The 25,349-nt window shown below is 38.0% G+C and overlaps 1 protein-coding gene across 1 annotated transcript; it reads right to left on the bottom strand.

Moving 5' to 3' along the window:
• Positions 1 to 435: 435 nt before the first annotated feature.
• On the bottom strand, positions 436 to 21,748 carry abcg4a (ATP-binding cassette, sub-family G (WHITE), member 4a). The gene is made up of 15 exons (XM_030153604.1): positions 21,018 to 21,748; positions 17,943 to 18,177; positions 10,373 to 10,490; positions 10,081 to 10,213; positions 9,941 to 9,991; positions 8,733 to 8,878; positions 8,515 to 8,638; positions 8,190 to 8,304; positions 7,967 to 8,106; positions 6,917 to 7,015; positions 6,617 to 6,785; positions 6,420 to 6,520; positions 6,166 to 6,324; positions 5,953 to 6,071; positions 436 to 4,138 (listed from the first exon to the last, which is right to left on the bottom strand). Exons 2-15 carry the CDS (start codon positions 18,166 to 18,168, stop codon positions 3,913 to 3,915), a joined length of 1,926 nt encoding a protein of 641 aa, XP_030009464.1. The 5' UTR covers positions 18,169 to 18,177; positions 21,018 to 21,748; the 3' UTR covers positions 436 to 3,912.
• Positions 21,749 to 25,349: the final 3,601 nt, after the last annotated feature.

Here is a 25,349-nt window from a genome sequence, read left to right as displayed (position 1 = left end):
AGGAATTACAGGGAAATACAGTTGGAAGAAAAAACAGGTTTGTTTATTTTCCTTTGGTTTTATGAATCATATTAGACCCATACACCCTGTACCATTTTCAATCGGTATAAATTATGGGATTCCTCATGTACCTGAAAAACTAAAACAATAAAGCTAAAGAAGTAGGACTACTCATGCACTTGTAAATGATACTAACAAAGTGAAAAGACTCATGAAAAATAAAAAGTTGAAAAAAACATCTGTGGTGACAGCTTTTTATCATGTGCATCTAACTTTTGGTTGTTGAGTAAAACTCTCTCTAAGTAACCAGCTACATAATGCAGGCAAATTTAAGTGTGTTTTATGTAATTAATATTACTAATATGTAAAAATTCACAAAAATATGAACTAAATAGCAATGTATACTTAATCAAAGCATCTCAATCTGAGCTGGGGCAAAGGTTATAAATTATTTTATTATAATCGTTGGAACAGCGTTCAGTACACAGAACTTGCATTTTTTCAGTTGAGAAACCAAACTGTAAATGACAAATGATAACAGACCAGAAAAAAGACAATCTGTGTGAAACAGCTCTCCATCCCATTATTATTTTTCCATCAGTCAGACAGTCATAGCTCTCAGTAGGGATAGCCTGTGTAGTTTTATTTATCATGCATGATAAAGTGCAACAAAGTCTAGTGTTGTGTGAGAAACAGCTGAAACGGTGAACAGCTTAAACAAAAGTGTCATGTAAAATGAAAAAAAAAAAGTTTTTTGTATAAACTGTGCCTACATTATATCCAATTAAAATCAAAATCACTTGGTTCGGTATCTCCACTTAACATTATATCTGGTAGAAAATGACAGAACGCTGCCCTGTCCTGAGAGGAACAGTGACAAATATATCTAAGTAACAGTGACAATTTTAGAATGACAGAATGTATGTTCAGGGGAAAAGTAAGCAGTCTTCAGTCAGATATTTAATGCAGAGACTTCTCAAATGGTCCTGCTGTTCAAGAGGCAACTTCAGAAAAAAAGTGATTTGTGAGTGTCTTTTCAGAACACCATATTTGGTCACATCCCCTGGACAATGTAATCTCTCAGAGAGATGTGCCCTCTATTATTTCACAAATTACAGCAGAGAATTAATGATTTGTTTTGTTCTTTGGTACCAAAGGTCCTTGCAAGGTTGGGACGTTCTCAAACTGCTTAGTGTGTTACTTTGCTTTGTTTGTAGGTTGGAGCTCTTTTCTGCATTTTTCTTGAATACCCATTGCAACCAACACATGACTTTTGTTATATAAACATATACATCTTCTGTGTTGGCAGTAAACCTGACTTTCTACAGTATTTTCCACATCCTGCACTTCATACTTGATAACTTCTGAACAATAATCTTGACAGCATCTGGCATTAAAACAGCATCCCCTCTCTAGTGGCTTTAGCTTATCCATAATCCATCAGTTTTCTCACTGTTAGCTTCCTGCATTTGTCATTTTAATTGAATCCTTAAAGGGATCATACCACAAACTGTTTCAGCCTGTTTTACTTCAGGAGACCCAGTGAAAATGAACAGATAAAAAAGATATTTTGCCTAGTCATATTCCCTTCATGAAAGTGTTCTTACAGAGTTGAAACACCTTTAGATGGTTATTGCACACAATGGAAGTGGAATGAACACATAGTCAAATTAAGTTCATAATATAAAAACACAGACTGACTGATGCCATAGCAGTAGGAGGTATAGTAACATGTACAAATCACAATGTTGACTATTGCTATTAATGACTTAATCAGATCAATGGTCAGCTTTCTTTTCCACTTCTTTTGTAGAGCGACAGGCAAACTGACCACGGGCTACATAACAATACATTTGGTTGACTACTGTGGTTCATTATCCTTGCTTTCTTCTTTTAGCACACATCACATACTTCTATATTACCTTCAACATCTTGTTCTTTTTAATCTACACCACTAACTCGCTCTATTCCACATATTTTAAAGCAGAAAGCAGAGGATTTGCATTTCCTCAAACATGACAGAATACATACATTTGTATGAGGAAATAAAACCATTATGCTATAGCCTGAAATTTAATATTTCATAAATTTCATTCCTAAAGTGAACATGCAACATTCAGTTGCTGTTTTTCCCGTTATACTTTCAAGCAGCACTCGTCACATAGATATAGAAAAATAAACTTAAATACAAATAAATAAAAAACAATAAGCATACATTTAAAAGTGCAAATGTACATTTGTTTACAGCATAACATATTAACTGTACAATCATTGATTATATACTCACATTTTATGCATTATAATAAGGATTACTAAGTAGCATAGTTTAAGTAAGAAATATTTCATAGCAAGTCTATTGGAAAATATTTGCATTGCCTTGTGACAGGAGAGGCTCCTCTAAACATTGCCAAGGGTGAATATGTGTTTGTGTGTGTTTATGTAACTGTGTGTGCAAATATGTGTGTGTGTGTGTGTGTGTGTGTGTGTGTGTGTGTGTGTGTGTGTGTAGGTGTTTGTGTAGGTGTGTAGGTGTGTGTGTGTGTGTGTGTGTGTGTAAAGCAGCATGTATGTTGACATAAGGTGTATGTGCAAACGATGAGTACTGAAGCAGAGGAAACTCATATCATTCTAGTTCAGAGGCACAAAAACTGCCTGGCCAGCATTTCAAGTATCTAGCATTGTTTTGGACAACACACATCTGTCAGACATCAGCAAAGCAGAGAAAGAGAGAGAAAAGGACATTTTCTCTTTTGAAGCTGAGGGAAGGAAACAGCTAAAGAGTCATACAATGAGTGGAAACAAGCAGTTCAAAGAATTGTGTCAAAGAAGAGTGACACCAACTACCACTTTTTTTTTCTTTTACATAACACAGGCTATTGCACTTCACCTGAAGCTCACTGTAACCAGTTCTGCTAACATCACCTTCAGGGTGGAAATCAACAGTCTTGCTTTCTTTCACATTAGTTTCCTTGTCATGATTCTATTTCACTGAAGTCAGGAGTTACAGGCCAGGTACTGCAGCAGAGTGGATCCATATCTGGCTCATAATGAGACACGCTGCTTGACATCTCCACACTTCAGATATGTCTGATTGTTCTACCACTGTCAAAGGTAGGAAAGAGAGACTGTGAAAATGATCCTCAATGGAGATGGCAAGACAGGAAAGTCATCCACTGGCAGTCGGTTGGTAACGGTTATATTCCGCTGTGTTTTGCATCTTGTTAAGGACATCTGATAAGATGATTCCACAGGAGAGCGAGAAGCAGCAAGTTTTCTGGCACAGAAAGTTTCCACTTCTCCTGATAGCAAAATGAATGTATCCAGCCTGAAATCTTGGGGGCATCTTGAGGATTGTAGTCCGCTTATCAATTAATGGACTTCTGATGTGGAAAATGTGTGTGTGGATGTGTTCATTTTTTAGGACATGTGACAGGACGCAGGACACAGGACGCTGAACCAAAAATGTAACGGACTATGGCTCAGCATTACCCCAGGATTGTAGCTCTTATGACACGTGGCAATGTCCAAGAATCCTCCAAATAATTTCACATTAAAGTTTCTCAGTTTTCAGAAACATGCTTTATGTTATTGTTTATGGTATTTTGTTCACAGGTTGTGCAGATATGTAATATTTTTGGACAGTAATGATGAAAAAACCCTACACCTGGAGGGTTGTATTCAGCAATAGACACTCCATAATCTACACTTTCCCTTTTCTTGAAACTCTTGGAAGATAATATACTGTACAGTCTGGGTAATGGTGCAGCACAGCTTTCAGATGATTTTATGTGCATGTCTTTTGTACATGAATATGAAACAGAGACAAAAAGAGAGACTATATGTTTGCTTACTATCTCACTCTTCCAACATATGTATGAGCTTCCAAGTCCATTACTGTTCCCTATGGATATTTTAACGCTCTGACTTGACTTTGTAGCGCAGGACCAGGTATGTCGCCAGCCTGAGAACCAAGAAGAAAACGCCCAGCACCATGAAGTCCACGTAGAGCTTTGCATTCTCCACATCGAGCAACTGTAGGACCTCCTCTGGTTTCTGAAACTTACACGAAAGGCCCGGACACTCCAGCTCCGACCTGTTCATCCCATAGATAGAAAGAATCACCCCTTCAAATCCGTACCTGAGCAGGAAACAAGGAAAACAGATGTTTATGACACATTTTGATCACAGGCAAACATATAAAGCTTAAAAACTATTCAGCATTTTCTAAATATCAATAAATAATCTCTGTGGCTTTTGAACCATGAAACAGTCGTCCCAAAAACACAGAAAGTACAGTCATGGAAAGAATTGTTAGACCACCCTTGTTTTCTTCAATGTCTTCTTCATTTTAATACCTGGGACAACTAAAGGTACATTTATTTGGACAAATATAATGATAACAACAAAAATAGCTCAAAAGAGTATAATTTCAGAGCTGGTATCTAGCCCTTTTCTATGGTTTTCTTGATAATAACCAAAATCACTTAAGTTCTTACATCAAGAGCTATGGCATTGTACTGCAAAAACAGTGCTTTTAGACATTCCATGTTTTCTTTTCTGTCTGTTTTAGTCACATGATACACACAGGAGTGAGTACTTGATTGCATAACCATTGTTTTTGATTATTTTTGATGGTCAAAAAAATTTTTGCACGACTTTATCTTCATTTTTGCATATTTCCAAAAAAACTGCCTCGGACTTATCAATACATTTTTCATTAGCCAGGAGAAGCAGACAATCTGTCTAGGGTTCACTTCCTTTTGTTTACTTTAAGTTAGGTATAGCAACTTTTCTTTGATAAGGTGAGTAGGCATTTAGGTAAGTAATATTTCAACCTTGTTATCATAAAAAAAAAATTATATAAGCAAATTAATTGAACTGGATGTACTGATATTATATGATCAACCAGAAATATCAAATAACTATTTCATCGTGCTGCAGAGCTGCAAAATTAAGATATTTAACTGAAAGACTAAATGCACTCTATGTGGTGTGTCAAATAACAATTAAAACATACAAAGCTGTGATTTACAGACAAGACGGCGTGTTTCTTAGGGGACATTACACATGCAGTTTTTTAGGGTCAGAATCTACATTGATTAGCCATAACATTCTGACCATTGATAGGAGAAGAGGTAATAATATTGATTATTTCATTACAATGACACCTTTCACTGGGTTGGATATATTAGGCAGCAAGTGAACATGTAGTCCTTGAAGCTGATGTGTTTGAAGCAGCAAACTGGGCAATGTCAGGAACTGAGTGACTTTGAACAGCTCCATATTGTAACATTGATGACTGGGTCAGAGCATCTCCACAACTGCAACTCTTGTTGGGTGTTCCTGGTCTGCAGTGGTTAGTACTGGCCAAAAATGGACTAATTTAGGACATCCCAGTCTCAGGGCCATTGATCATCTGCGGAGGTGTTGAACAAACAAATCCAATCCATGGAGGTTCAGGGATTTGCTGCTAATGTCTTGGTCCAGATACCACAGCACACCTTCGGAGGTCTGGTGAAGTCTAGGCCTCGGGTCAGAGCTGGGTTTTTTTGAAAAAGGGGAACCTACACAATATTAGACAAGTGGTAATCATGTTTTTCTCCCATAGATGCTGGATTAGTTGAGATCCAGTTGTTCTTTAGGTCACTTGGTAGGCTCTAATCATTTTACACTGGGAATGAACAACAAGATCTGAAGATGCTCTGACCCAGTGATTTGACCATTGTAATTTCTCCCTTGCCCATTTTGCTCTGTTTTTACCACATTAACTTTGAGGGCTAATGTTCCCTTGCTGTCTAATATAACCCACCCATCCAGGTTCCATTGTAATGAGATAATAAAAATCGATACCACTCAACCTGTCAGTGGTCATAATGTTACGGCTTATGATTTACACATAACCCAGCACTGTAGAAACACTGGTAAACATGTCCAGTCAGTGGCTAACACTACCTGACATAGGAGACATAAGAGCTCCACTGTAGGTATTTGGGGATGGTGTCAAAGTTGACAAAGAACCCAGAGAAAAGAAGCACAGGTATGGCTGTGACTGGTCCCACGAACGTTGCCACCTAAGAAACAAAGACAAACTCTGAATAAAAATGCCTCCATTAAATATTGTGTAAGCTGTACATATTTATATGTAATCAGTGTTGGTGTGCCTACCTGCAAAGAGGTGGATGCAGCACCTATAAGCAGGCCTAGGGACTGGGCTACCAGGGCTGTTGATGTAGACAAGGCCATAAATAGCAGGTAGCGACCTGCCTCTGGAGGCTGTTCAGTCATCCAGTACACTATACTACAGTACATAATTGGACAAATCACCTGTGAAAGAGAAGGTTTGGTTTGAGTTTGTTATTTTAAAATACTATACATATTTTTGTTTGTTTCATTGTCAGTCATATCACTTTTCCAGTTACCTGAAACGGTATGTCAGCCATGGTCTTAGCCAAGTAGTAGGCCTTAAGGCTGTACCAATAATTGAGATGTTCCCTTACAAACACAGACATCTCCAGAGGAACTGCAGAACAACAATAAAATAAAAAAAATATTTTCTCTTCAACACAAAAAACATCAAATTAATGTTTCCAATCTTTCCTCAGGTGTAACATCTTACAAGTTAAGACGGTGGGCATCAGGGCAGCAAACATGAGGAACAGCATAGAGAAGAAGAGGAAGCCGGTGTTGTTAAAGACCTTGCTGGCGTCGTTTCCAATTTTGAGATAAAGCAGGCCAATCAGTACTCCAATAGACAGATGGGACATCACCCTGAGGTGGGTCAGTACCTTGATAACAGACAGGACCCACAACGTCATCAAAACACCTCCTCTGACAACAGGAATCAAGATAAACTCATCTAGTTTCTTTCACAAGACTTGAGCAGGAATAAGTAAAAGACAGAATCAGAATATATTACCGTGTCCCTGCATATCGTGACAAAGGTCCGTTTGAAGAGGATGCAGAACTGTGTGAATGTACTGGTGGCAAAGCTGTGTTTCTCAAGAGTTCCTGTGTCCTGTGAAGTGAAACAGAAAAAAGACCTCAGATCAACAAGTTATTCTTCTTTGTTTCTGAGAAGTTGCATTTTTCTAATATGTGACCACCGTTTTAGAATTGATGATATAACAAAAACCCACTGTTGGCCTACGAAGCAGAAAAAAACAAGAGCAAGGGGAAACCGAGAGAGCTGAGAGGAGAGAGATTAATTGAGCTGAAAAGAGGAGAAATGGTGAGGGTCAGAAAAGGTACAGCAACTCAGTATTTTACTTTAAAGCAACACAATTAATTTGCTTCTTTTATTATAGGATTGTTTACCTTGGATCTTTTCTTAAATATTTTATTAGAGCATTAAATACCTTTGGCCTCATTTTTCTGTATTTTTCAGATGAAGCGTCAACATTTAGTCCAATGACATCATCCAGATTAAAAAGATGGTAGTGTAAGTCATATCAATTGCAGCCAAAATTACTGGCCTTTTATCAGTTCAATAAGAGGAATATTTATCATTTATGGTAAGTGTGAAATATATTGCGTGCAGGAGTCATGTAAATGTGGAGACGAGTGATTTTTCAATGCAGGTTAATTGCCAAACACTACCAAACTGAACTGATGAAATCTGAGGCAATTTCCTGTCAATTAAATGTGATGATGAGACACAGTGAACGCTCTGCTCTGGTTTGAAGATTGGCTGTTCTTTAGCATCTGATTCAGGGTAATACTCTTGTAAATACAACACTCAATGGGCCTCATGCATCAAGTATTCAAGAAATAATTGGAGAGGTGGCACTAACAGATGTCCAGTCAGATGCTCAACATGTTTCTGAAGCTCCAAACACATGCATGTGATATCACACAAGGATTTTTAGAGACTTAATAGGGATACAAGCAAAAATAAAATGTGTTTGTGTAATGCTTCCTTCATGAAGCTCAGTGCTGAAGAGTGATGCAAAAGGATGGTATCACTCACACTGTGACACTGAGAGTTACAAGAAGGGTCACTTTTATCTCTGGAGTTCTTCTTGCCCTCCTCCGAGCACAATCCACCCTGGACAGCCTCAAACAGCACTGGGTTCAGGTCCCCGTACTCCCCTGATGCCACCTCAATGACTAGGGACACAGAGGACAAGCTCATGAGAATAAATCCAGGAAAACTTCACAACATATTGCATCAAAGTGAACGCTCAACTTACTGAAATCAGCTGGGTTGTGATATGTGGGGCAGTGGAGGCCGAGGTTCTTCAGATATGGGATGAGGTATGGGACTGTGCCCTTGTATATGCACTGACCCTGACTGAGAATGTACAGCTGGAGGAGGAACAACACATGTATGGAGTAATAAACATACTTTCCAACACACTGGCACTCTGAATAATGTATGAACAACTGACAAAAGAACAGGCCCGGATATCGACTGCTGCTACGGACAGAATGAATCATGCCAACCTGTAGTGGCCCGGCCTGAGCAGCAGCTAATGGAGGGCCAGACGTGTCCAGCACTACAAGCACTCAAGTTACCTTATCAAACATCTCAAAGAGCTTGGCACTGGGCTGATGAATGGTGCAGATGATTGTCCGTCCTCCCTGAGCCAGAGACTTCATGAGAGAAACGACCTGGAAGCAGGATGCGCTGTCCAGACCACTGGGATGGGACATAAGGCCAGAAAATGAGAAAGGAAAGACAGATAGCTTTCTAGATTTATCTTCACAGATTTAAACATTGAGGGATATTCTACCTGGTTGGCTCATCAAAGAACATGACAGGAGGATTGTTGACCAGCTCAAGGGCGATGGCTAGTCTTTTACATTGGCCACCGGAGAGAGAGTTAGTGCGTGTCTGTGCACACTCCAGAAGACCCAGAGCAGTCAAGATCTCATCCACCTTACAGACAAACACAGTGATCATAAAGAAAACCATACAGAAAATATATTAGTTCACAAGCTACACATTTATTTGTTGTAAGTGTACTGTAAGTATTACTGGGTAACTGTATTAGTTGTTAAAGCTGCAGTACTAAAAATTCTATTTATTTTTCATTGTATTGTAATTTAAGTGGTCTGAGAGGACGCAAGACTTCTGCATCTACTGCTTACCTGTGTTATCTACTCTGTGCTCATCTGTGTTTCTATTTAGTCTTTTAATATGGACTTGGGAGCTGCATAATCCCCTGATTCCTGCAGTTTTACGTAACTTGGATTGTTTATTAGATATATATTGTGAAGGGAAAACACATTTTGTCAAATACATTTTCATTTATAGAATGTGCAGAAAGAATTGTGTTTAATGGTGAAACTCCTGATTTTTCCTTTTGGAGTTGTACATTTCCAAAAATGGATTAAAGAAAATTGGGAACTGAATGAATGAATGTGGATATATGAGAGAATACATACACTAATTTACAAGTAAAAGCTCCTATACTAATATACAAATGAATTTTATATGTTATCCAGATGATTTAATATCTTCTCATTTGGTTTGTTCCATGTTTGTTAATTATCCAATTAAAACCAAGAGACTGACAAATTTATATTTTTATATGATATGTATATATTCATGATATGCATGTATTATACATAACTGAGCTGATTTTAGATTTGATTATGGAACACATTTGCCGCAGCATCATTTCAGCAAAATTATGGACACAAACTGTTGCTTTACAGTCCAATCTAATGCTCTCTGTCAAACTGACAAACCAGTTATTTAAGAAATGAGAGGCTACTCACTGCACTGGTTAAGGTCAAAGAACTTGTTGCAGTTAAAACATGTGAAGACAAATGCAAACAAATGGAAGGATCTGAAATATTTGCTTAGTTAAAACCAGGTGGTGACTTTTTTTGGCCAGGGTACGTATTTTATATTATCTATACATTCACAGTATAGCAAATTGAAGACCATACAATATATTGCATTTACAGATTATAAGCAATAGTACACACTTACAAGTTCCTTTTTGACCAGCTGACTCTCATTGAGTTTCAGATTTGCAGAGACCTGAAAGACAGACCGAAATTATAATCACCTTATTTTGGAACAACAGAATTGAAGAGAAGTAAGATTTTTTTTTTTTTTAATGTCCGTACCATCATGGCCTCCCTCGCTGTAAGATGTGGCAGCAGCATGTCATCCTGCATAATGTAACAGGACATCTTCCTGAAGGTCCTGAGGTCCCGTGGTCGACCGTTCACCAGGATCTGGCCCTTCATGCCCGTCTCCCTTTGGCCAAAACAACAATAAAATGATTGCAACCATTCTTAAGCAGGATATTGGCATGGTGCATATGTGTTAAGCCAAAAATGATGTGAAAATGCTAAGGCTTAAAAGGATATAAATTGGTTCATGATCTGCACGACTGCATTCAAATTTAGGTCTCACCTGTATCCTGCCAGAATATTCATCAGAGTGGACTTCCCAGCTCCAGAGGGACCCATGATGCCAATCAGCTCTCTGCTGTTGAATCGTCCTGACAGACACTTGAGGAGGGCTTTATAACCTAAGTCAGAAGAAAAAAAAAATTGTTATTCTAGTCGTAGTGATCAGCCTGATCGTTTTTTTTTTTTTGTTTTGTTTTGTTTTGTTTTGTTTTTTTTAATATTTAACATAGGAATTTAAATGTGGTTTACTTGATCTAGTGGTGTTCTCATGTCCTCACCTACAATGGCCCCAAGAAACATGGAGGTCTGTTATTATAGCTAGTCTCTTGTCCGAGTTGGACTTTTAATTAAATATTCTGTTAAGTCAAATTGACCCATTTTAATCTTTTATAATCTATGAAAACCTATTGTAAAAGCATTTTATCACTATGAAACATCTTTGAAATGAAAATGCAAAACCTCCTTCATTTTTATTTTATAGTAACTATATTTATTATATATATCACCATTACATATATTTTATATATTTATTATAATTATATTTTTGTTGGTTTTACTCAACAATGAAAGCAGATGCTAAAGACTCCAATAAATGTAAAAATTTTGACTTTTCATTGATGTATAAGACATATTATTATCTTCTCTCTCCTCCCATATTACACCCAAATCTCACCCATAGACACATTATATTGTTTAACTACTCATATGGGTTTTCAACTGACAACAGACTATGATCACATTTATTGATTTTATATTATTTTATATTTCATAGCAAAGTAACACACATGCCTCGTTCATATGACTCACATGTATCTGCCTCTGAACATTCTTAACATTGCACAAATACATTTTCCTGTCAATTGAAATTCTTATGACTTATATGGCTTGAATTGAAATGAACAGGTAAATCTGATGTTTATCTGTATTTCACATCAAACTCTGAAAAAAGGAGTTGAATATGTTGAAAATTTGTGATGTAAAGCCAAAGAGAATTTGACTGCATATTTTATACAAAAAAATGGGTGAATTATATTAATGTGCCATGATCTGTGAGACATGAATCACACCATGGCCACAAATATGGACTGTATAGTTATTAATGAGGTTTGTATTGTGGATCTTTTTTAGATTCTGACAACTTTTGGGTGGCTAAACATACACTTGGTCAAATTGACTCTTGAACATCATTACTAGAAAAAGGATAGTTACACAGTCATTAACACTGGCCCTTAATTAAATGTACTGCACATGAATTCTGGATACTTCCCATTATAAACAGGAAAAAAAGGACTGGAGCCACTGCAGAAACATGGAAGTGCAACGTAGAGAACAGCTCAGTTTGAGGTAACAGAAATACAACCATTCTCATTTTCAAGTGATTTCACACTATTTAAAATTTTTTATAGACAACAGAATTAGTTTTTGCAGTTAAATCATCCTAAATTCCCCTAAATTTCACTCACTGGACATTTAACAAGACACTGTGGATATAACTTTTCTAGAATAATACTCTAAAAGAGTTAGAAACAATAAATTATGTGACAGATAATTTCAAACTGCAAAGTGAATATATTACTGAATAGTGCAGGGGTGCAGGAGTGGATACAGATTAGCTCTGGGATGCATATAAGACATGGAAACAAAATGTGGACTGATGTGAACTCTTCTGCTCAAACTAACTTTATGTTCAGTTTTACCCATAAATACCCAAACATCCACTGGCGATCAAAATCATGTACTGATCATATACTGAAAGTTTAATACCTGTTCATCCACTAAACCTATCAATACATGTAAATAATTGGTGTAAAATACAGTTTGTCATCTTTTCATGGTCATCACATATGACCCATTTGGATGCTCAGAGGTTCCATGGAAACATTGTCATCTTCTACAACACTGATTCACCAGTAAAACCCATGGAGTTGGATCAATGACAGTGGATGGAAACAATTATTTTTATGTTCAGTTAATGATAGATTTTACTTAAAAAGTCACTTTTTCTTCTGTTTTCTCTGTTTTTGATATAATAACCCTGTAGAAGCCAATAATGTAATAACAGCCGATAACATTAACGGCCGATAACGTAATAAATTCGCCATTTTAAAATGTAATACGCCAATAACGTAATATCTGGCCAACAACATAATAAAAGTCCTGAACCGATAATGTAATAACTTTTGGCCAATAATATTATAACTTATTGGCTGGTTATTACGTTACTGGCCTGGTAAAAAAAAAATTCTTTGCAAATGTAATAACTGAGCCAATAATGTAATAAGTTATAACGTTATTGGCCAAAAGCTATACGTTAACGGTTCAGGACTCTTATTATGTTATTGGCCAGATATTATGTTATTGGCGTATTACATTTTAAAAATGGCAAACTTATTACATCATAGGCCGTTATTACGTTATCGGTTGTTATTACATTATTGGCTTCTACAAACCCTCAACTGTAATTTGAGTTTTTATGGAAATCAACGTGACCAGTAAACTAAATATAGGAAAATACCTGATTTTCACTAAAGAATGCAAAATTCTGAGCATAATATTAGAATAAATGATGATAAATCCCTTAAGATAAGTTAAAAATAAAAAAATAAAAAAATAAAAAATTTGGGGAACTGCCATAAAAATAGCACTGGGTTAATTTACATCTGTGATTTGTGAGGTCAATTTGCAATTCAATGCACTGTAGCACCGTTTAAACCTCCTGAGAGTAAAAAAGTGAACCAAGTGGAACATAAGTTCTCGTTCAGTCAAATGGTGTTTTCCCATGGTTGGAGCTTTACAAAATTGAGTTCCCTGGTTTTGTGAGCCTTTCAATAAATGGTGAATCCAATAGATAGTAAATCCCTCATTTCATCCCAGCTGAAGAGGTTACAGTACTACTTTTAGAAAAACACTAACACAAATCCAACATATTAAAATACTGGAAATGCTTTGACGATGTACACAACCTTAACAGTGTCTGGGGAGAAAAAACTATTCAGAATGTAAAAATAAAAATCATGAATGCTCACAGCTTTTCAGGACGGCCAGGAATCAGGTGTATATCATAATATTGTGGGAGAAAATCTAAAGAAAAGACACTATAAAAGGATGTCAACTTGTCAGTGGCGCCAGCAGACAAACCACAGCCATTATTTCTCTGCAGAGATTTTAAAAACAGCCATGATGGTGTGGCCCGCTGATGAGAGTGGCTCATATTTTTTATGATGCATTTCCTAACCTCTGCAGCTCTTGAAGTCCAGTGGAAAAAAAACACAGCCAGGCTGAGATATGACACACATTCTGAAAGCTAAAATAGGTGCATGTCTCCTGCCTTGTCACCCTCGTCTCCCTGCCCACCCATCTTTACATTATTGTTCCCTGCTTCTTCCTGTCATGAGCTGGGTAATTATGGTCCTCGTTCAGCTGACAGCCCCCCTGAAACCTTCAATCTATGAGTAAAATAGCCTAATGGCAACATCAACTCCCCCCCTCTTGTGATGGTATTACATCAGACTACTTCCACCCAGACAGCAGAGCAGCCTGCTCTCAGTGAAGCAGGCCTCCTTTGGCATGTGGTGCATACAGATGATCTAACCCGGCACTGTGGGTTGTGCATAATAATCGTCTCATCTGTGTGTGTGTCATGACTTCAGCCAACATACTGATGACTTTGTCTCATGGGGGGTATAGACTAGGGGGCTCACCTCACTGTCCACTCTAATGCCTGCAAAAAACAACAACAACAACACTGATTTAAGTGCAGGTGAGCCAATACTTAGTGTTAAATCTTGTGGGTATTGTCAGAGAAATTCTTAGATTAATCATTATGAGTCATGGTTGAGCTGAGGTCATCACATCCATTTGCTGAAAGGCATCACAGGACGATTATCTGCTGTACGTCAAACTCACTGACTGTCAACCACATCATTCTGGAGGACAGCAAATTATCTTATCCAAATGGTAATTTATTCACATTCTGAGTCACATTTGTTACGTGGATTTTTAAAGAAGCATAAATATAGTCAAAGGCAATGATGTGTCTGGGAGCCTAATATGATGATGTTGTCAATTTATACACCACGACAACAGAAATTGAAGAAATATGAGACATAATAAAGCAGTCAACATTCCTGCGTCCCTCATCACTATCATGTAGGCATATTTACCAGACTGAATAAATACTGTCATGGTTTTCTGTTTTTCTGTTCTCCAGCTGCTACCCCTCCATTACAGTCTCTCCATCTCCCGAGCCTCACCTTCCAGTAATCAACACCTGTGTCACAATCACCTGCTCCCAAAACTTTTTTTTTTCCTATCAGCCTCCTTATATTTGCCACACACTTTCCCTCATTCACTGCCATATTGTTTTCTACCACTGTGTCCATTAGGTCAGTTTTCTGATTTCCTTTTACAAAAATGACTGACCTCAGCTTTATCTGCTCCATTAGAAACCTTCATCTCTGTCCAAAACCTATAGGGTGCTGCTTTGTTTTTAATACTTATTCTGTTTAATCTTTAGGGGTGGGAATTTATATGATTGTACAGACGCCTGAACCAATATTGATTCTGTTTTTGAATCCTGATCAGTTTTGTGAGGGGACAAAAAGTATAGGCCTAGACAGATTTTCATTGCAGCTTCACTGCTTTATTATCCGAGTTGAAACATAGTGTAGAAACAAAATGTACATGTGACTGAAATTTGCAAAAGCTATGCTGTTTAGGTGTTGTTCTGTAGTGCAAAAGTGTCAGAAAAGCAAGCTGGTTTTGGAGGTGAGGAAGAAAGTGCCACACCATTCCAACGGATTGGATCATTTTAGAGCTGGGTCTTCATTCCCATCCCTCCTCCTGTGTCATCTGATTGCTGTGATTTACAAACTTCCTGGCTTTTAACCCTTTCTTTCCCTACTATTTCACAGTTTGTCTCGTCAGTGACCTCAGTCTGTCTGATCAAACCTCAGTTCAGTGTTCATGTATCCTCTGGCAGATTCCTGCTTTCCCTAAAAACACTCCCCTGACACCACACCTCAATCACAGTAAAGCTTACTCCGAACCTTTCAGTGTCTGTATTTGACAAATCTCCCTTACAATGATGACATCTATGAGGTATGCAATGCAAAACTGAGAATACTACAAACTGACAGTTAATACAGAATTAACCCATAAAAACCCAAACAGCCACTGGCAACCAAAACCATCTAATGATCTAAACTGTTTAATACCTGTTGATCCATTAATCCTGCCAATACGTGTAAATATGTGGTGTAAAATACAGTTTGTCATCTTTTCATGGTCGTCAGATATGACCCATTTGGACGTTCAGAGGCTCCATAGTAAACATGGAAACACTGTCATCTTCTACAACATTGATTCACCAGTAAAACCTATGGAGTTGGATCAATGACAGTGGATGGAGACACTTGGTTTATGTTCAGTTATTGATAGATTTTACTGAAAAAGTCACATTTCTTCGGTTTTCTTTGTTTCTGATATAATATCCCTCAACATTAATCGGAGCTTTTATGAACATCTATATGGTCAGTAAATTAAATACAGGAAAATACCTAGTTTTTACTGAAAAAAGGCAAATAATACTATAATAAATAGAAAAAAATCACTTAAGGTTAAATACAGAGAAAAATTCATTTGGAAACTGACACAAAAGTACACTGGGTCTTTACGGGTTAATTTACAATTGGAAAAAAAACTACTAAAGTGTGCATATTTACAATTACTGAGAAGCACCATAGATCACTGTGCACCCTCAGATCATGTTAAGACTGGGCTTTCTATCTGACACCGCACATCTGCCTATCAAAGCAAAATTGCAGGAAAGAGTAACTAGCAGTAAATCACTATGCTGAGCCAAAAACATCTATAGGCAAGTAAACACACTCACACTTGCCGTTTCCTGTTATCCCTCTTCCTGTCCTTCCTCAGAGCTAGTGTTTCACCAATTATCTCCCCTGGGAGTAGTATACCCTCAACATGAAAGCAGGTCACAGCAGCCTTATCCTAACAGGGATAAATGGCCCTCGCCACCGAGATCCTACGACAGCCAATGCAGACAGAGGGCAGCTCATACAAAACGTGACCTCCCTCAGCCCTTTTACTGATGCTACAACAAACAGCACTTTGCACACACTGAACCTGCGACATATTCCTTGCAAATTTACACAACGGAGTGAAATCATACAATGTTGCTTCTTGGTAACTGCTTCCTGATTTCAGAGGATGAAACTAGGAGCATAATCCTTTTTCTCTGCTTTTCCTGCGTGTCATTGCATATAATTCAAGAAAAACATTGCAATTTTTTCCAAAGACAAACAATTGTTGTCTACAAAAGCACACAAATAACACCAAAAGACACACCAGCTTTAACATCGGTGTTTACACCTGGTTTACAGCTTTGATCAGGCAGACAGACACTGCAGAGGATTAGCTCCAAGATTAGCTTGTCAAAAGGAGACACAAATACTAACAAGCCCCTCAGTGAACTACAATACGTGTCAAATATAAGCGACACACCGATTATACAGGTCGGTGTAACCTTATTTCAAGGGTTATCAGCTGTTGTGAGGATACGAGGAGAAGCTCAGACAGGATATAAAGCCACCTATATCAACAGTGATTCTCCTAACAAAAAACACAATTTAATTAGAAAAAAGCCAAGATGCTTCCTGTTCACACATCATCAGCCTGATGAGCTGAGGCAGGCACCCTGAAGAGACAACACAAACAAAAGCACGAACCACAGGTTGATTGGGATTTGAGTAAAACACGTGCCACTGTGCACAGACAGAGGATGATTTATTGACCGCTCTTATGCATTCCACCCTGCTCCTTTTCCCAGCCACAATCCTACTCTTGAATACTCTCCATACATCTGCATTCCACAGTGGAACAAACATGCTCTCACAATCCACATCAATATTAAACAAGACTGAGAACAAGACAAAAGCACCTGCACTGCATCACACAGGGCCTCTCCTAAAGGTTATCAAGTGCAGAACGGCAATAAAGGACTTTTCTTAAGTCCCACATCCCCACCCCGCAAAACATACAGGACAAAGTAAAAGCGGCTTAACATAATAATTACAGAGGGTGGCCAGGAGACTCACAGTCTCATCATTAATAACAAGGGTTGTGAGTTCAAATGCTGTTCATATTTCATGAGCAGATCAATCGTAGGCCTGACTCACTGCCACTGCCTACCATCAGACAACATAGGAAAAAGAGAGGCAAGCAGTGTGCCAACCTGCAAGTGTGAATTATTTACTATGTCTAAACTCTGCTGAGCACAGCAAAGCTTACAGGCACACTGCCAGCTACAACATGGTGGAAGTCTGTAGTTGTGAGTTTGTGAGACAGAGAAAAAACTGGACTCTGGCACGGGACAAGAGGACAAGACAACAGAAGGAAAAACACAAAAACACAGAGGCAAAATATATCTCCTAAATGTCACACAAGCCCCTAAATGCCTCCCTTGAAATTTCTGTGCTTCAGATATTGATTGCCATGGCTGATGCTGCTTTGCTCATCCATCATGGTTACTATGTGAACTGATGTTGCAGTACCTCTCCTGCGCCACCAGGGACCTTCACGGATGGTGTAAGAGAGCTCATTAAACTCTAGGTCCACGGCCGAGCGGCGTGGGAGGTGGGAGAAGCGCTGAGCCTCAGTGATGTGATTCTCCACTTTCTTCAGGTGGGTGAGCAGGGGCTCCTGGGGAGCCCCGCTGTGGAGTTTGGTCTCCTCCATGGGGATGCTGACCGAGCTCTGCTCCAGCGTCTTCTCAGCCATTCTGAAAGACTGGAATCAGAAAGATGTTCAGAAGAAAAACATCATTTTAGACATCACTTCAGTCTTCTGCTGAGACACATTTTATTTTATTCTATTTTATTTTATGAATTTATTAATTTATTTGATCAATCATGCTTCATGTTTTTACATTTCTGTGCAATGGGGATCTCAAAGTATTGATTTAATTTAACAGAAAATGACATGAAAGTAATGTTTTGTTTTGTTTTTTAATTCATGAAACTTAATAAGCACATTTCAAAGTCGATTCAGTGGACTCAACTGAAAATGAATGTTATGAGAAAGCAGACAAACAGGGTTGTTTTAAGTGTGACACAGTTTTTTAGAGACAACATCATACTGACACTGTAAATCAGATGAAGTCAAATGTAATCCAATGTAAATAAGACAAAGATTAGTATTGATTTGTTCTCAAATTATTTACTTGGTTTAGTGACTGGTCAGTCTCTAACCTTTTGATTTTAACATACATTAGTGCACAAAGGTGTTTGGTTGTGGGGGAAAGATTTTAGGATGACTGCAGGCATTATCTTAAAACTAGGTGCTGGACCTGATCTGATTACAGTTTATATTATGGACTGGCTGGTTGAAGGGAATGAGATTCTGAGTGTGAGGAGTCAGGATCTGGTTTCAGCCCTGCAGCACGGTTATACTGCTGATTCACATAATAAATTTCCTCCTAGACAGGGGGGTCTGCCTGAAGAGTCTGTTATACCATGTAGTGCCTGCTGATCCATTAACTTTCCGATGAACTGACCCTGAAACAGTGAAGCACAGTGTTTCCTTGATACAGGAGTAAAACAAAAATATGCTAAGACATTAGAATCATATCACTGTTGGTTTAGTAATTAGGTATACAGTAAATATTGTTACAAGAAATGCTCTGGTGTGGAATTAAATTAATAACCAGGATTATGTGCAAAATTAAAATGAGATTGTCAAAGTTAATTAGATTTCCTGCTTGAATATTTAAGTGTAAATACAGTTCCATGTCATTATTTGTTTGAGATTTAGAGGTGAAAACAAATGGGCTGTTTTATTGCAAATGCATTCATTCTTCTGACTCACACAAAGCAAAGGTGAATTAAACGTAGATTAAAAGATTTGACTTCATTGTGATATCTGATGAGAGAGATTTTGATCATGGATTGGAGTAGGAAAATGATTGCAAAATGTCCAGCAAAATGCCTGTTATAACTGTTGTTTACATAGCAGCATGCACTTTGGACTGCTTCACACCCTGAGGTGAGCTTGAATAATCTGTTAAAACACCAGCGGTCCTATTACTTTTTGACTACAAGAAATTTTGACCTTGCCAAAAGTAACATGATGTTGTCTGAAAAACCAGAGGTGACTGAGATCATCCAGCCAGACAGTGATTCACAGCTTTTCATGCTTCCACATCATCACAGGGTGTAGTTTGTGAGGTAAATCAAGGAGTAAGAATTCTGTCTCAGATTTCATTTTGGTAATCCTTCCCCCATTTGGTTTTTAAGATCATTATATTAACCATTTATACATAAGGCTGATATAAGCTTACAGGTGTGTAAATCATTATATTATATTATATTATATTATATCATATTATATTATATTATATTATATTATATTATATTATATTATATTATATTTGCCATTCGTCGTGTTTACATGTGAGTCTATACCTCAGACTTGTATATGTAGATATTATGTATGAAGGAAAGGCTATCTCTGGAAACATTTTGACAGTAAAACTATAGAAAGCCAAAATATGTTTGTCTTTCCTATTTACTATTCAAGTACTTGTTTCACATCTCCTTTGATCATACAAAGTACTTACATATTTTATGTGACAGTGTTGTAACTGATTCAGTTATCAGTGGTCAATACAACACACACAGCTACTACATACCATATTTGAGAGACTAAAGGCACTGTATGTTCATAAAAGCCTAAAATTATTAGAAATCTCTGTTCTACAAAAACTGTCAAAGCTGCTTTGGATGTTTTTGATCCAACACTGTGCAGATATACAAGCATGAACAACATCAAACATTACATAGTGATGGTTTTGTTCTATTTATGACTGATTTGCAGCTCATATTATTCACCTTTCACTCATACAAATACTACATATTTAGATGAATTAGACTGACTTTAATCGCTTCCTGGAGATTTAGTTAAACTAAGCATGTTTTTTTGTCACCTGTCATACTAAAGGCAAGGCTGCACGGATAAATCCTGACATGCTAAAGCCACCACATAACTTTGACAGTATTCTTATAACGATCGGCCACTGTCACTGTGAACACAAACAACCTACTGCTGCCATGTAGACTTGTAGTACTCCGCAACTACATGACCTGCTGTATGTGTAATAAGTATACCCATGTGAGGAGGAAGAAAATTGACCATGGCTCCTATTGATCATCCTGCCATTAGTGAATTTCCATTACCAGCCTGCATATAAGCTCTGTAAAACACTGACAGACTTTAATGGCCTCTCAGGCAGATGAAGGCCTCCATGTTCTGACATGTGTGGTCCTAAAGCCAGAACACGTGAGAACACACAGCCATAGCAAAAGTGTCCAAAGGAGTGAAATACGGTTTATAGATGTATTTTCATGACTTTTGATTCTGTCCTTTTCTTTGTAATGACTCAGTTGTCAGTGGAGACAGATTTTCCAAGCACCTGTTAACACCAAAGCAATAAGAAGAATTTACTCTTTTAGGTGCAGTTTGGTCAATAATTACTCTCATCTGAGGAGGCATCAAGCAGTGGCTGAACCTTGTCCTGCAGTATGTTGCATTGCACATGCACACGCACACACGCTCGTTCACATTGCACATACTTCTTATATTGTGTTGAAATGACCAGGTGAGAAGCTCAGCCCTGCTCTTTGGATAAGAGCAACAGTGCTCAGTGGATCCTTTCAGACAAAGCTGCACAATTCCTCCACATCAGAGGGTCCCGCCAAACAGTCTCTACCAAGCATTAAAAAAAAAAAAGAAGAAGACACAAGATGGTCACTGTGCGCCACAGTCCAGAAAAAATCCGGATGGGTTGCGAGGCATGAAAGGACCGAGCTGTGTTCTCCTTATCAATATCTCTCGGGGTGCGGCGCACATCATCCCGCATCCACTACAGCAACTCCTGAGATTAAAATCATGTCCGGCCTCAAACTATGACTGCATCCCAGAGAATCGTCAGGGGAACAGGATGCATGTCATGTTTTTCCTCGATAAAATACCCCCCCCTCTCATTAAATCCATCCATCCCGCTTCGAAACAGGCACAAACATCTTCCTCAGTGATGCACACGATGCTTTTCAATGTCTGACATCCGGAATAAAAACAAAAACATCCAAATAGTGCTGCAGATGCTTCAACAGCATCATCAGCAGCTCGATATAGAAGCCTCTGTTATGCTCTTACCGGTTGGTGCGTCTGTGTGGTACGCACGCCGGTCTGGGATGCAGGGCGTTGCTGTCAGGATGCTACCAGGAAAAAATCTGTTATGGTTTGTATTATTTTGGACGGGGAAATCATTTCTTATCGCATGTTATGGGCCCGAATGAAGTCTCACATACAACAGAAACAAAAATGTAAATGTAAAAAAATTGCCTTATTTATAACCTAAATAGGATATAATTTGCAAAAAGCAAGATTCGTTAAAAATATCAACTTTTAGTCTGGTAGTAGAATATTTAAACGATGTTATGGTGATTTACAGATAAAGTACTGGAGAGGATGTTGGCATAATTTCAAAGTTAATTAAATTTACTCAGATCAGCCTAACCACTAAAGACTGTTTCATTAAATTAGTCCATCATATGACAGTTTTAACCTTTAACTATTCCATCTGGATCTGCTGTCTCTGGAGAAATAAGAGGAGTGGGAATAACCCGATGAAAATAAAGATACGGCCAGTGAATAGAGTCTCCTGTCATAAAAACTATAAAGGGATCAATAGAATCCGGGGCACATTGTTCATAGTGTGTTGTTGGCACTGAGTGTAAACATGAGGAAGGTTTTGGTGAATGTAGACCCGCTGTCTCTTTAAAGGCCGCACCTGCGCAGCTGCCTGGTGCTGATGCTGCAGTGCCCGGGTTATTTTCGGTAAAACAGTCGGGGTTACTCTCGTTCAAACGGGCCCTACATGTCTTACATCACCCCTGAGAGGAAATCAAAACCATTTTTAGCCAATCGCACCTGGCTCTTAATCAGACCCATTTAAAACGAGCTCTCATGTCACCACATGAGCCTTTTCAGCTAAGCATCCCATCTCTCTGCCTCCTTAGTGCCAGCAACCCCTATAGGCTACATTATTTTTAGATAAAGACACTGAAACATATCTAAACTGAAAATCCCACAGACTGTAAGACTAGATTTACGCAACAGCACAGTTTTATGTCTGCACTGTCTGCACTGTTTGCACTGTTGCCAACCAGAACTTATTTTCTCCGCAGCTCTGTCTTGGCATCATGGAGACAAGACTGGATTAAAATTAAAGATGAAGGCTTTCTTTTTATGTTCTACTACACTTTGAGTTTTGTTTAATAAAGTCAGACAGACTGCAGCCAGGACACCATAGTTACATTTATAGCCTGATCCGTCTATTATTCTACTTCAAAGGCCGGGTTTTGATTGTATAAAGGAATATTTGCCTTGAGGAATGAAAGATGACCTTTCTTACATTCTATGGAGAATGACTTTGCATACATAAATGATCTAAAAATAACCAACCATTCTCATTCATGTGTTCTGAGAGTTGGCAAGCGCAAAGCAGCCATTAATCAGCCAATAAGCAATATCAGTTAATAGCTTTTTTCAATTCATAAACCATACATTAGATGTCACTTTTGAGAGAATAGCAAACACTTATATTAGTTCTAGTTATTAGCTAAAAGTCAACAAAAAAAGTCTTTGCAGAGATGTAGGAATGAATGTAATCTTGAACTTGAGTATGCTCTCAAATGAGGGTTAGGCATAGTATAAGTACAGAGCTGCTGTGTTCATGCAGATGCTTCAGAGACGGCTGAAGTAGTACTCAGGATGGAGCCGCTCTTTGTAGGAGTTCTGTTGTTGCTGCTACGGGGCTCTTTTACAGACAAAGGTAAGCTTATAAGACAATGTAAATGTTAAATTATTACATATCTTGAGCAAAGTATCATTATAATAGAGAATGAAATGGTGTGCAGGTCCAGAGATGGTTCCAATCACACTGTCTGTGGAGAATGACCTGCTAAACATGACACCAGAGACCTACTCCAGCTCTGTTGTGGAAGGAGGCGTACTGCTGGGTGCTCTGAGACGACTGCAGGAAACTCAACAGGACTTCAAGTAAGACCACCCATGACACCTGCTTTAACATCTCCACATTTGTCAGAATTCTCAACAGCCACTGGCAACAATAAGCATCTTATCTAAAATGTTTAATACCTGTTGATCCACTAACCCTATCAGTAAATAATTGGTGTAAAATGCAGTTTGTTATCTTTTCATGGTCATCAGATATGACCCATTTGGACGTTCAGAGGCTTCGTAGCGAACGTGAAAACACTGTCATCTTCTACAACACTGATTCACCAGTAAACCCATGGAGCTTGATTTATGACAGTGGATGGAAACGTTTGTATTTATGCTCACTTAGTGATATAATTGCTAAAAAAGTCATTTTTTCTTCAGTTTTCTCTGTTTCTGATATAATAACCCTCAACTTTAATCTGAGCTTTCATGAACATCTCCATGATTTGACATATGGGAAGAAGGGATAATATTATGATAAATGGTGATAAATGACTCAAGAAAAGATGAATACAGAGAAATGTTCATTTGGGAACTGACACAAAAGTACCACTGGGTCTTTATGGGTTAAGACAGTGGTTCCCAACCTTTTTTGGCTTGTGACCCCATTTTAACATCACAAATTTCTGGCGACCCCAGACATTCAACACGGAGATTTTTTTTTTTTTTTTTTTTTTTTTTTATAAAATTAATTTGTTTTTGATCATGTAATAGTTTGCTATACTATGTTGCAAATAAATGTTAATTTTAGACAACATTTAGTCTATATAATGTATATTATTATGGACGGAGGCAGAAAAGCCAGGTGTAGATTACTGCACAAAGTGAGAATTTTATTTTCCTTGGTCAGGATATGTACAGTCCAGCTTGGATTTACAAGGCTGACAATTAATACTGAACAAACAATAACTCAAACTATGAATTATGAAAGAGCTGCAGCATCTGCAACCGACCAAAATGAACATTTGAAAGATAAACAGTACCACAGTGCTTCAGTTTCAGCTTCAGAGTTCATCATGTCTTTTATGTATTAGGATTGTCTCTGTCAACTCACCATATATTTTTTATTAGTAAGTTTTTTATTTTTATCAATTACCAGAAATTTCAGGCGACCCCACATGGGGTCCCGACCCCTAGGTTGAAAAACACTGGGTGAAGCTTAATGAGTAGTTTCAAGGCTCAAGCATGTGGCTCAGCTCTGTACATTTGCAGGTTCACAGTGGAGGAGGATCCAGACTTTGGCCCGTTTCTGGAGAGTGTGAATGGAATAGCGTCAGATAAACACAAGAACAGGTACTGGGAGATTCTGTCTGAACGCTCTGGAGAGTACAACAGGCTGGATGTAGGTGAGTATCTTCCCTCCCCAGAGTGATAATACAACATATCTATGGTAAGCTTAATGAGCCATAATGAGGGGGGAGATTAGCTGACTGTACACTTTGTGCCTCAGGAAATGCTTAATGTAATTATTCAAACATTATAAATGATTAAAACTCAATCATAAGTTTTTTTGTGTGTGATTTTAGCAGTTGAACTGGACATATTTAACTTGTACAGTGATCTTATAATAGCTGTAAATATAATTCCATCTGATTAAATTCCTCTGCATTAACTCATCAGGGAATCAAAACATTTTTTTTATGCCTTTCCACAGGACTTGGATGTTACAAACCTCAAGCATATGAACACATCGTCCTTAGGTTCAGCTCCTCGTCCCAGAAGTGATTAGTTGCATTTTTAGTAGTTGGATGTGAAAAGCGGTCAGATGAAGACCCTCTCTGGATTACAGATCTTTTGATGTGTAAAGCAGTGCTAAATGTTATGACCTGCTGTGTTAGGATAAATATAAGAGCAACATCTAGTGGCTTTGAGATGCA

The sequence above is a fragment of the Sphaeramia orbicularis genome, chromosome 14 (assembly GCF_902148855.1).
Source record: "Sphaeramia orbicularis chromosome 14, fSphaOr1.1, whole genome shotgun sequence".
Taxonomy (NCBI): Eukaryota; Metazoa; Chordata; class Actinopteri; order Kurtiformes; family Apogonidae; genus Sphaeramia; species Sphaeramia orbicularis.
Note: the sequence above shows the minus strand (reverse complement) of the source record. Positions and strands in the feature narration are given on the sequence as shown.